This window comes from Amphibalanus amphitrite, unplaced genomic scaffold (genome assembly GCF_019059575.1).
Source record: "Amphibalanus amphitrite isolate SeventyFive unplaced genomic scaffold, NRLGWU_Aamphi_draft 000091F_arrow, whole genome shotgun sequence".
NCBI lineage: Eukaryota > Metazoa > Arthropoda > Thecostraca > Balanomorpha > Balanidae > Amphibalanus > Amphibalanus amphitrite.
The window spans coordinates 923518-934568 of record NW_024881587.1 but is presented as its reverse complement, the minus strand read 5'-3'; the positions used below and the strand labels follow the sequence as shown (position 1 = coordinate 934568).

The 11051-nt window shown below is 62.6% G+C and overlaps 1 protein-coding gene across 1 annotated transcript in view; it reads right to left on the bottom strand.

The window, feature by feature from the left end:
- The window catches only part of LOC122380102 (nuclear receptor corepressor 2-like), a 78076-nt gene that overhangs the window by 7651 nt on the left and 59374 nt on the right, over positions 1 to 11051 (bottom strand). Inside the window, exons 5-12 of the mRNA XM_043362920.1 lie at positions 9867 to 10179; positions 6614 to 6781; positions 5996 to 6103; positions 5237 to 5284; positions 4603 to 4860; positions 4239 to 4400; positions 3301 to 3974; positions 1804 to 1907 (exon numbers count right to left, since the gene is read on the bottom strand). Of these exons, the coding sequence (XP_043218855.1) occupies positions 1804 to 1907; positions 3301 to 3974; positions 4239 to 4400; positions 4603 to 4860; positions 5237 to 5284; positions 5996 to 6103; positions 6614 to 6781; positions 9867 to 10179 (1835 nt within the window). The remainder of the gene's footprint in view (positions 1 to 1803; positions 1908 to 3300; positions 3975 to 4238; positions 4401 to 4602; positions 4861 to 5236; positions 5285 to 5995; positions 6104 to 6613; positions 6782 to 9866; positions 10180 to 11051) is intronic.

Genomic DNA, 11051 nt, shown 5'->3' with positions numbered 1-11051 from the left:
TGCGTCTCCCAGAACAGCTGCTCAGTGCTCAGCACTCCCATCCATAGATGATAGAACCTAGGACATTTCCGGCACAGCTCACAAGGAACGAACAAGTGCGGTATTGACTGCGCTTTGTCGATGTGTCAAAAATACCTACCATGCCCCTGTATGATAACCTAACTACCGTGCTCAGCATGATACACCACGAAATTGGTAATTCCGGACATGCCTCTATTGGATACATAATACATATTGCACCGTGCCACAATAGAACTTCCAGCTAATGCCCATCCAATTACTGAGTGTGGACTGCGGCGCGCCTGCACGCCCTCCATTCTTCACAGTGGCAGTATGAACGTCCTCTGTGTGACCGAGTGTCGGCGGAGCGCAGCATCCTCTATACAGCCGGCCGGCCGCTCACCCATCCATTGAGTGGGTGCGCAAACAGAGCCGTGTTTACCGGGTGCGGCCGACAGTGGCGAGCGGCGCCAATAACGGCCGGCTCCGGCCGCACAGCCGGCCGCCGGCCACGGCAATAATCGCCCCAGCACTAATCAAAGAAAGCACACTAACAACACACAGACTCGCCACCGCCGCAAGGCAAACGAATCCCCAACGAGCGCGGACGGCCGACAGCGCTCTAATCGAAAAAAGCGTCGGCGCCGTCCGCGGGGACCACCGGAGGGCGGCGCTCGATGCGGCTGTTTACTTTTGAAAGCGTTTGCGGCCGACAGGAGACGTCCCGGCGGCGGCCCGCCGGTGAGCCGTCCGTCAGTTCGTGCCGACGTTTGGCGGTGAGTGACGGCGCCGCTCTGCACCATGGACCGCCTGGCGCTCTCAGCAGCGGCTGCCGGCCGTCCGCTGCCGCGCGCCGTCGGCGACCCGCTGCCGGCCGCCCTGCTGCTCCTGCACGCCGGCTGGCTGCCGCTGACCCTACGGCCAGACATCGTCACCGAGCTGCTGCGCCGACCGGCCGCCGCTGACCAGGCCGGCCGGTCGGTACAGCGCGGGCAGGCTGAAGAGGACGCCGCACCACAGCCAGCACCGGCAGCGTCCGACGACAATGAACCGGCGCCGCTCGACCTCCGATCGACGGCACGAGCTCTCACAGAGGCGCCTCAATCACCGTCATCACCAGCGTCATCACCGGCGGCAGCGGCACCGGGACCGGCCCCATCGGCCACCTCCTCCCCGCCGCCGTCGCCACCGTCACCCCTGAACGTCGCCTGCTGCGACGGACCAGTGCGGTTCCAGCGCGTGCCAAACCAGCATTTCCGCTGCGTGCGCGCCTCCCAGCCCCCTACTGGCGTCAGCAGAGCGCACAAACGAGCGCCGTCGGGCACCGGGCCGGCCGCCTTTCCGTGCAGGACGTGCGGCGCCCGCTTCCCCAGCTATTACTTCGTCCATAAACATCGCAAACGACAGCACACCGAGCCGATTACCACGCAGAACGCCGCCGGCGACGAGTGACGCAAGCGGCAGCGTGACCGATGGACCTCGAGCGCGGCGACGGAGCACCTCAGTTTCAGGGACGTGCGATAGGACAGTGTAATCTAATCGAAGCACTCGCGTGGTTAGGGATGTTCGCACTAAGAGCAATAGTAAAGTGTGTTGACCCGAAGGATCAAGAATATGCAGTTTTATCATGTCTGAAACACTCGATTCTGTATAAAAGGCCTAGTGTTTGAAGCACATGGTTCGAGCAGCGTTCAATAAATGATCTCATGGCATGCGATCGTGTTATCTGTAGAAACACTTGACTAAACTGAGCCAAGCACCTGCGCCCTCCCCTCCACCCGGCCGATATCGACCCCGACTCACCGGTATTCTCGTTCTCGTCGTCGCTGCTGACCACCGCCTTCCGCCTCTCTTCCTCGCCTTTTCGCCGCTCGCGCTTCTTGCCGGCCTTGGTCTCGCTGGCGCTGCTGTGGAAGGGACGGAGCGGGTCCTGTCAGCAGCCGGCGGTCACAGCGCCCGCTCACACCAAACACCGCCCGGCCGGACCCCCATCCGCCGCGGCGCCGGCGGCCGCAGTGGCGGCGATCGTATCACGGCACATGGCACGCCGGAGGGGGGGGGGGGGGCAGGAAGTCAACAGGATCCGGGCTCAACGGGCCGGCCGACAGCGGCGTCGGCCCACCCGACGCCGGCTATCGGAGCCGTAATCAGATAGCCGCCATTCGGGCAGCACGCGACCTCGCGGCCGATACGGGCGGCCGCCGGGATACAGCCGCCGGCGGCCGGGCGTGTCACTAACCCAGCAACACGGCGGCAGCGGTATCGGCGCCACAGCCGGCCACACCAAACGACGCGGTAACACCGGCCGACGACCAGATCGCGCGCTGTCACAGAGTAGTGGGGCAAACAGCCGCCACAGCCGCCACAACCTGAATGGGCGTGAATTCCGATAACAGCGAGCTGTTAATAAAAAAACTCGGGACAGAGAATGTTAAGCAGAAAGAGTACCATAAATGAAAAACAGAAAACAGTAGAACAGAACAGTTATAGTTCTAATGTTATCTATGATGATATGAATAAATAAAAGCAAGTTAAGCGCTATGGTAGCGAAAGGGTACTGGTGATTCTTATTTGCACACCATTTTACTATGGGCTTCTCTTCTCATGTCACGAAGATTCGTTACCAAAAAGGGCGCTAATTTAGTGTCGTTAGTCACAAGTGAAAATGAAAAGGGTAATAGCCAAGTGGCTTTGACTGATGCCCTGCAAGTTACTCCCAAAAACATAAATTAACATTTTGAGGTAGCGTGGCGGTACAAGCACACTCAAGCAAAGCAATATGGGCACAGCAGCTCTCATGTTCGTATCTCAAACGCGATCAAAAAGGCAGAAAATCAAATAGCCTCCCCCATTATTCTGGGAAACGCTATGATGGCCGTGCTATTTATGGACCAGGAGGCAGATAATCACTTCGCTCCCTTCAAAGGTCACGCAGATTTTAGCACATTCAGGGAATCCCGCTGCTTTGACACATCAAGCAGTAGCGGCGGTGGCGCTATTAATATCATTAATTAGCCCGGGACTGTCGGCTGTCGGCGGCTGTCGGCGGCGGCTGACGGCCCCGGTCACGAACACCCGGTCCGTGACGTCCGGCCTGACTGGGTCAGACCGCTGACGGGCCGGGGCCGGTGCCGAGCGGCCCCCTCAATGCCGCGGCACGGAGTCGGCCCGCAACGGGACAGGCTTTCCCACGCGGCCGATAAGACCGGCCGGTCACCGTCCGACGACCTTGGCCCCGGCCCGGGAAGGTCGCGACAACAGCGCGCCGCGCGCCGCGCACGGACGGCAGCCGTCACCCACCTGGTGGTCTGGTCGCCGGTGGCGTTGGTCGCAGGAGGTGGCGCCGCCGCCGCCGCCGCTGCCGACGCCGGCACGGACACCGGCGGCGGGGTGGGCGCTGCCGCCGCGGCTGTCGGCTTCTCTGAGGGCGCCGCAGCGGCCGCGGCCGCCGGCGCCGGGGGAGCACTCTCGTCTGGCACAGAGTCGGACACTATGCTGCTGACGGCAGCGCCGGGCGCGGCCGTCGCGCCGCCGGCCTTTTCGCGCTGCTGCAGCGCCGCCATCGAGCCGCGCGTGGTCACACCCTGCACATTGGCACCGATCACCTCCACGGGCGGCAGCGGCGCCGCCGGCTTGGGCAGGCCGCGGTTCCTGCCGCGCGTGCGCGCCTTCTTCAGCCGCTCCTTGTATTTCTCCTGCTTCTTGCTCATGTAGTAGTAGTTGACGCACTCGCTGGTGGTCTTTCCCTCGATGGCCGCACTGATCATGTGGAACAGCTTGGGGTGCTGCATGTAGCGCTCTCGGAACGCCTCGCGCTCGGCCTCTGTCCACACGTTGTAGTTGGGCACCTCCTTGTGCACGGCCATCGGGTCCTGGATGAGGCCGTCCGTGCTGTGGAACACGTACTTCCGCCGGCTCTCGTCCAGCAGCGGCGGCGGGATCACCGCCAGCGACTTCATCTTCTGCTTCTCGTTCTGTAACACGGACAAGGTGGTCAGCCGGGCCGACGGGGAACGATGCCACTGGACGGGACTGTACTGGGGGACTACGTGAGGCATACTTCGTTGGAGTTCAGATGATTTCGTGAAAATGGATCAATGGATCACGGGTATCGCCATTTCTAATGGCAAACGTAACAACTCGTAGTCCCTTAAAACTTCCGCAATGGTTGACGATAACAACAAACTATCAACATCCATCCGTCTGGTCTGAAGACGACTGCGGCGCGCGCAGCTCACCTCCTGCTCCTGAATGCCGTCCATCACCTCCTCCATCTCGGCGTCCGACTTGATCATCCGGCCGACGCGGTTGAAGCGCTCCCGCTCCTCCCGCGCCTTCTTGATCTCCGGAAACACCTTCTCGTAGAAGTCGCGGTTCTTGGCCGCCTTCTGACGATTTTTCTGTGAAACGCCGGGTAACGGGGAACGGTCAGAGCACGGAGCCTAACCGCAATGCCCAGCTAAGCTCACGATCACATCAGGGTACGAATATTTCTGACACGAAAACTGTACGGGAGTCCCTCGCGGGTCCCTTCCAGACGGATCAGTCTCATCATTCAATCGACACGCCCTCCCCTTCCTCCCCTCCCACGCCCTGGCTCACCGGCAGGCTTTCCAACCGCTCGATCTGCCGCATCCAGACGGTCATCTTCTCCGTGTAGGCGTCGACGACGGCGCGGGCGCGACTCTCCTGGCGCTGCCGCCGCCGGCGCACGTACGACACCAGCGACGGCTTGAGCGCCTTGAAGGCGGCCTGGTTGGCCTGGTAGATGTCCGTGTCGGACGGCTGGTTGTAGAGCGGCTGGCTGGAGGTGAACAGGCGCGCCGAGCCGCCGTCCGAGCTCTGCTCCTCCGACGGCGCCTGGGAACGGCAGCAGGATAGCGCGGTCAGCCGGCGGGCAGCGACACCGCGGACCGTGGGGTAACGGCAGTGACGCAGCGGTAAGAAGCTGGCGCAAACACATTATTCTTACGTGGAAGCAATGGGCTAGTTCTCATCAGCATTGTTTAGCATTATAAGGAAAAATTCATCCTACAATGGAGATAGAAGAACGCTTCAGTGACTGTTGTAACAATGAGTTGCTGATGATCTCCAGATTAACGGGGGCCGTAACGCTGGCCGGGAACCAGCCAATGACGAGATCTGGCAGCCATCTGGCAGCGGCGGCGGGTTGCATAACCCGTCCACCTGCAGCCGCGTCAACAGCCGCGACGGCGGCAGCCGAGCGAGCACTCACCGGCGGTCCAAGCTTCTCCAGGTCCGCCTTGGCAAGCCGCGCCTTCTTCTGTAACGGACCACAGAGCCAGTTAAAACAGAGCGGCGCGATTGCGGCCGGGCGGGGACACGGACACGGGCATGGCCGGCATCTGCTCAAAGATAGAAACTATTCATAGCAACACAAACACGGCCCAAGGGAAACACGATGGACCATGAGCCCGCTGGCCAACAAAAACAAGCCGGGCCGCGCTCCCAGAGGTCATGATAAAACACAGCCTCGGACGGGACAAACTGACCCGATGACCTTTGCTGAATGAGTTATAGCAATGGCATCATTCCAGCTGGACTTCTCCGTATTGACGCTAAAACTTAAGGCATTCACTACAATATGTTTCCGTCAGCTAACGCTCCAAGAGAAGCACAGCTGGTATGCAATATCACAATAGCGCAGCTGCGATGACGGCTGCAGGCCTTTGGAGCTCCACGCCAACACGGTGGCCGAGATTTTATTGCAACAGCATTCCAATACCACGTGAAACCCAAAGAATGTTCTCGTCAGCTCAAACGATGGCCCAGTTTACGTCGACTTTGAATGTTTATCATAAACGCCGCGCCAGGCACCGACGGGTTCGCTGGGGCGTTCCATGATATGACTAAGGTAATCAATGCAGCCTGGAGTCTGCAGAAGCCATCAACCCACGATCATTACTGCCGTGATCAGCAAAGTGATGAAACGCCCGGCGTCTACCGCCTGTACACCGCCACCGTGCTGACTGACCCGGTTCTCGGCGTAGATGATCTGCGCCAGACTGCGGTTCTTGTTCTCCTTCTCGTCCTCGTCCTCGGCGGGGCCGTCCGGTTTGCTCGCCTGGTCCTCCAGCTCGCTCTGCACACAGACACACAAACGGGCGGCGGTGAGCGCGAGCTTCGTACACGTGTGAAGGCAAGGAGGACGGATCGTGGGTGGATTAAAACAAAGCAAAAGCTGAGAACAGTCGGAACACACAGGCCCATTGCCAGCAGCATCGTAGGCGCGTTATACCACGCAATTAACTATTAATAGAAACTAATAAAAGATTACATAAGCCCGAGATCGTGGCTGAAAGTTGCTACTACCAGAAAGAGGAACTTAGCACAACTTTGAAAACAAACCTAGGTATACCGTGTAACTTCAGGGTCGTTATACTACCAGTAGGTACGCAAATTTACGAAAATATAGCTCCACAAGCTTACAAACTTCTTACTAGCATGCAGAAACATCCAACACAAATACCCAATGGCTCGTAGCCCCCCCCCCCCCTCAAACAAACACACACTTCTTGTACTCCTCGCACTTGCTCTCCGTGCGGGCTCATCCACCTTACTGACCGGACGGGCAGACCGTTTCGGCTCTCACCTGTTTCCGTTTGAGTTTGGCGATCTGCGACTCTGCCTTCATGATCTCCCTGTCGATAGTGCTGATCTGACCGAGTAGCTCGTCCTTGGTGGAGCGGAGCGGCGACTCGTCCAGCCCATCGGCCGGCAGCGTCGGCGAGATAGCCTCCGTCTGCGGGTTGTACGACTCCTGTGGACGGGACGGGACGGGAGGCCAGGTCAGAGGGGCCGCCGGTCACCGGTCACACGTGTAGCCGCCCAGCGACCGTGTCTGCTGAGCTGGCCGGACGAGTTGCTACAGCCGCATTTGGAGATTCGTTGCCAGGGGGATATGTGCCACTAGAGGTATGTGATGCCCTAAACCTGAGAGGCGCGAGTCGCCGCGTCTGCCCGAGGAGCTGACGGGAGCGGCGCGGAGCGGTCAGCATCGGCCGGCGCTGATGACCGAGCACCGGATGGTGAATCAGCCGCCGTCAGCAGCCGGCCGTCAGCACCGTCGGTGTCGTCTCGGCGGGCGCTGAGCTCATCCGTTGGTAACCGGCAGGACGGACCAAGGAGGACACGTCCCCGGACAGCCCTGTGTCAGCCACATATGTACACACCTGGCAACACGTATTGCGTTGTTGCTATAATTGTACAAGACTACCCGGAAAATATTTTAGTCATATGTTGTGTGAGCTACAGCATGAGGTTAGAACTTCCTGGGCCCGGTTCCGTTTCTAAAGTCGCATTTCTGGTCAGATCAACAATGCTCAAAGTAGCGTTAACGTTTAGGTAGACTGTTTATTCTGCCGTTCAAACTCGCCAATTTGTGAGTAAACCGATGCACATCGGTAGATCAATGAATCGGTGAGAGTACAGTCATCGACGCGTGCAGTATGGGCAGCCCCGTTCCATTTCCTCTGAGTTCACCCGCGGCGCTCCCAATATAGCATGTGCCAGTCACGCGTGCTGCCGCGCTGCTCGGCTAGCCCGCGGCGCTGTGGTGTAATGGAGGGCGGTACACCCGCCGCCAGTCGGCCGGCCGGCGATGGACGCGCCGCGTCGACCACAAACCCGTCCCGGGCGACCGGCGGCGCCCCGCCCCTGCTTTGTCAGTGGGCCAGCGCGCTACCCACGCCGAGACCACGCTGACATTGGCAGAATAAACAGCTTTTTGTCGGGGCGGTTTTTAGCGCCAGTGCCACGGGAGAGCCGGTTGTGGTTTTTGCGCGTTTTTGCCGGTCCAGCTGTCTGACGGCCGTCTGGTGCCGGTGTTTGTGAGTGGCCCGCCCCCAGGTGCTAACGGCCCCACGTGCCGGCCGAACGGACGGACGCGCTCAGCAACAATACGGCAGACGGAGGTAACGGCCCCGGGCGGGGCACCCCCTCCACAGCGGAGCGGCCGAGACTCGGTCCGGTGACACCGCGTCAGCGCCCGGTCGCCAAGGCCGGCTTGGGACGGCGACACTGCGGAGCCGAGCTGCTGGTGTCGGCGGACATCCGAGCCGGCCGATCTCGTGTCAGCCGTCGCCGGGCGGGTGTGGCCTCTGGGTCGGCGTCAGCGGCGCGCCGGCGCCACCCCTGACCCGGCGCGTGCTGACCCAGCCGGCGCCCTGCCCCACGGCCGGTTCACCGAACCGCCTCTGCAGCCGCGCCGGGTGACTCAGCTGCAAACACCGGCCTGAGAACCGGCCCGGTCAGCAGCCGCGGGGGCCGCCTCCGATTACCAGTCGTCAGCACACAGAGAGGGAGAGGGAGAGCGGCTCGGCCGCGGAGGACATTCCAGCGGCCACTCTGCCCGGGAGGCGGCGCGCCGTACACCGGTCAGACGGGCGGCGTCCGGCGCCGGGCGCGGCGGCAGGATGGATTGCCGACTGCCGAGTGGGGCGGCCGCGGCGAGGAAAACAGTGCCACGTCACCATCGCTGCAGCCGCCTCCGACCGCAGGCGAACGCAGATCCAACACTCCGCGGCGCACAACCCGCCGTTGCGTCACATTCGCCGAAGATGGCCGGTGTGAGCGGACAAGCAGGCCTGGTGACCGAGGGGGAGGGGTGTTGCGTCGTCCGTAGCAGCGGCGGCGGAGGAAGGGGGGGGGGGGCGACCGAGCCACTTTGCAGTCAGGCAGCGCAGCGGACATTGTCCGAGCTGATCGCCGCTATTGGCCGACTGTTGTGACCCCGGCAGCCGGCAACTGCGCCCCGCCCGTCACAGCCCGCGGCCCGGGGCGCCGGGCGGTAGCGCTGAGCCCCCTCTGCAGCGCCGCGCCGGCCGGGGCTCTCACACTGATTGACAACAGAGCCACCGTCAAAGCGGCGGTTCCAGCTCAGACCCGGGGCCGGCTCTGGGCCCCCGGCCGGCACTCGTCTGATGGCTTCCGGTGCACCGGTACCCACCGGACACCGTCCCCATCCGGAGTGTAATACCGCGGCACGGCGGCACCTGCGCGTCACGCCTCTGACACGCCGCATGACGCACCGGGGGCCTCTGCTCACTGACCTCAGTGACCACTCCGCCCCCGTCCTGTCCCGCATACGCTGCTGCATTATGGTAATCCCAGCAGTGACGCGACGACCCTTGCAGTGAGCGGACGAGATGTCCCGTAATAGTCGGTGCGTGTTTGCGGTTACCCCTGCCCTTCACTCCCTCCCTGGAACACATTGATCTGTGGATTTTCAGGCATACCACGATAGCCGCAAAGCTCTGCGGAATCGCCCGCGCACACCAGATCGGCCGACTCAGTGTCATTACCGGCAGGCGAGCGCCGCCGAGCCGATACCATCAGTACGGATCGCAGCGCTCAGTCGCTTTGTTCCTGGATTGTGCGTCACAGTAATCCATTGCGCAGAGCCATGAATCATTCCCCACCTGCCAGCGACAGGACAGCATCAATACGCGATCCGGCCGGCTATCGACCCCACCCCGCCCACGCCGCCGCACCGGCCGAGTCGGCGCACAACCAGCCCGCCGCGGCGCGTCCCGCCGGGGAGCGGGACGGGCTGGTGCGGTACCGCGGCTGGGCCGGCCGCCCCTCAGCCATGACAGACGCCTCTCCAGGGATGACGGGCACGGCCACACCCGCGGCCCGAGACCGTGACGCGGCGCGCGGCGCGTGACGCCCGGAGAAACCGGTCGTGGCCGGCCGAGCGTGACCGGCATGACGTGGCACGCCGGCCGAGCCACTCCAGCATCCCTCCCCGGCTGCGCCCGCCCGCCGCCTGTCGTCTGTCTCCCTGTGAGGGGTGTGTGTGTCTGTGTGTGTGTGTGAGTGGGAGGGGTGCTCGGGACACTGACCCGCTGGGCGGTGACCATGCTGTGCGGCGCGCCGGCCTCGCCGCTGGTGACGATGTGCAGCGGCAGCCGGACGTCTGAGGCGGACGACACCGTCAGACCGCCGCCGCCACCGCCGCGCACCTCGGGCGGAGGCGGCGGCTGCGGCGGCGGCTTCGTCTCCCGGTCGCGGTCGAGCAGGCGCAGCTTGGCAGCCGCCGCCGGGTGGTGGTGAGGGTGGTGGGCGGCCGCGGCCGCAGCAGCAGCTGCCGCCGCTGAGGAGGGCGCGCCCGGCAGGCCGGCCAGGTGCGGCACAACGTCCCGCTCCCCGTAGCCCCTGTGGAGACAGGAGGAGCACGTCAGCGGCTGAGGCGGCGAACACAGACCTAGGCATGAACATGAATGATCATAGCCAGCAGCTAAACCTCACGCTGGTCGAATAGATTACATCCAACAAGAATGTAAGCGAAACTAGCACAGCAAACGTGTAACGCAACGGACAACATTATCGAACCGTGGAAAACTACGTCCACAGAACTGGGTTTAACTCTACTGACGAATAGCTAGGCAGCATGAAACACAAAATCGATGATGACGTTGCTCATTGTCCATTCAATTCAGCCCGGCTTCAGTCACGGCCGTGTGTGCTGCCCTATCGGGCTTTGTCAGCCATACGTGCCTGAAGGCGGGGTGTCGGAGCGGCGGCGGCGGCCGGTCGTCGGCCGGCCCGGCCCGCAGCGCCGCCGGCTGGCTGCTCAGGTTGGCGGCGGACAGGTGCGCCGGCTTCGGGTACTCGAGGCCGTGGCCGTGCGCGGCCGGCGGCGGCAGCAGCGTGGGCCGCCGGTGGGGCGCGCCCGCCGACGGCCGCCGCGCCGCCGCCGCCGCCGCAGCCGCCTCCTCCTCCTCGCGGCGCCGCTGCGCCTGCGCCTGAGCCTGTGCCTGCTGGTGCAGCTGCTGCGCCTGCTGCTGCTGAGCCGCCGCCGCCGCCGCCTGCAGCTGCTGCTGCTGTGCCTGGAGCTGCTGCTGCTGTTGCTTTTGCTGTTGTTGCTGCTGCTGCTGTTGCTGTGGACGAAAAATAACGGGCATTAAACTTCGATCACTGGCTAATGGTCAAGGTACACGAGCACGGCTCCTCTATCGTTGTTTTACATGCGTTGCAGCGCCACGGAGCGTGCGTGACGCGTCTTAGACACCACCAACGTGGTCCCG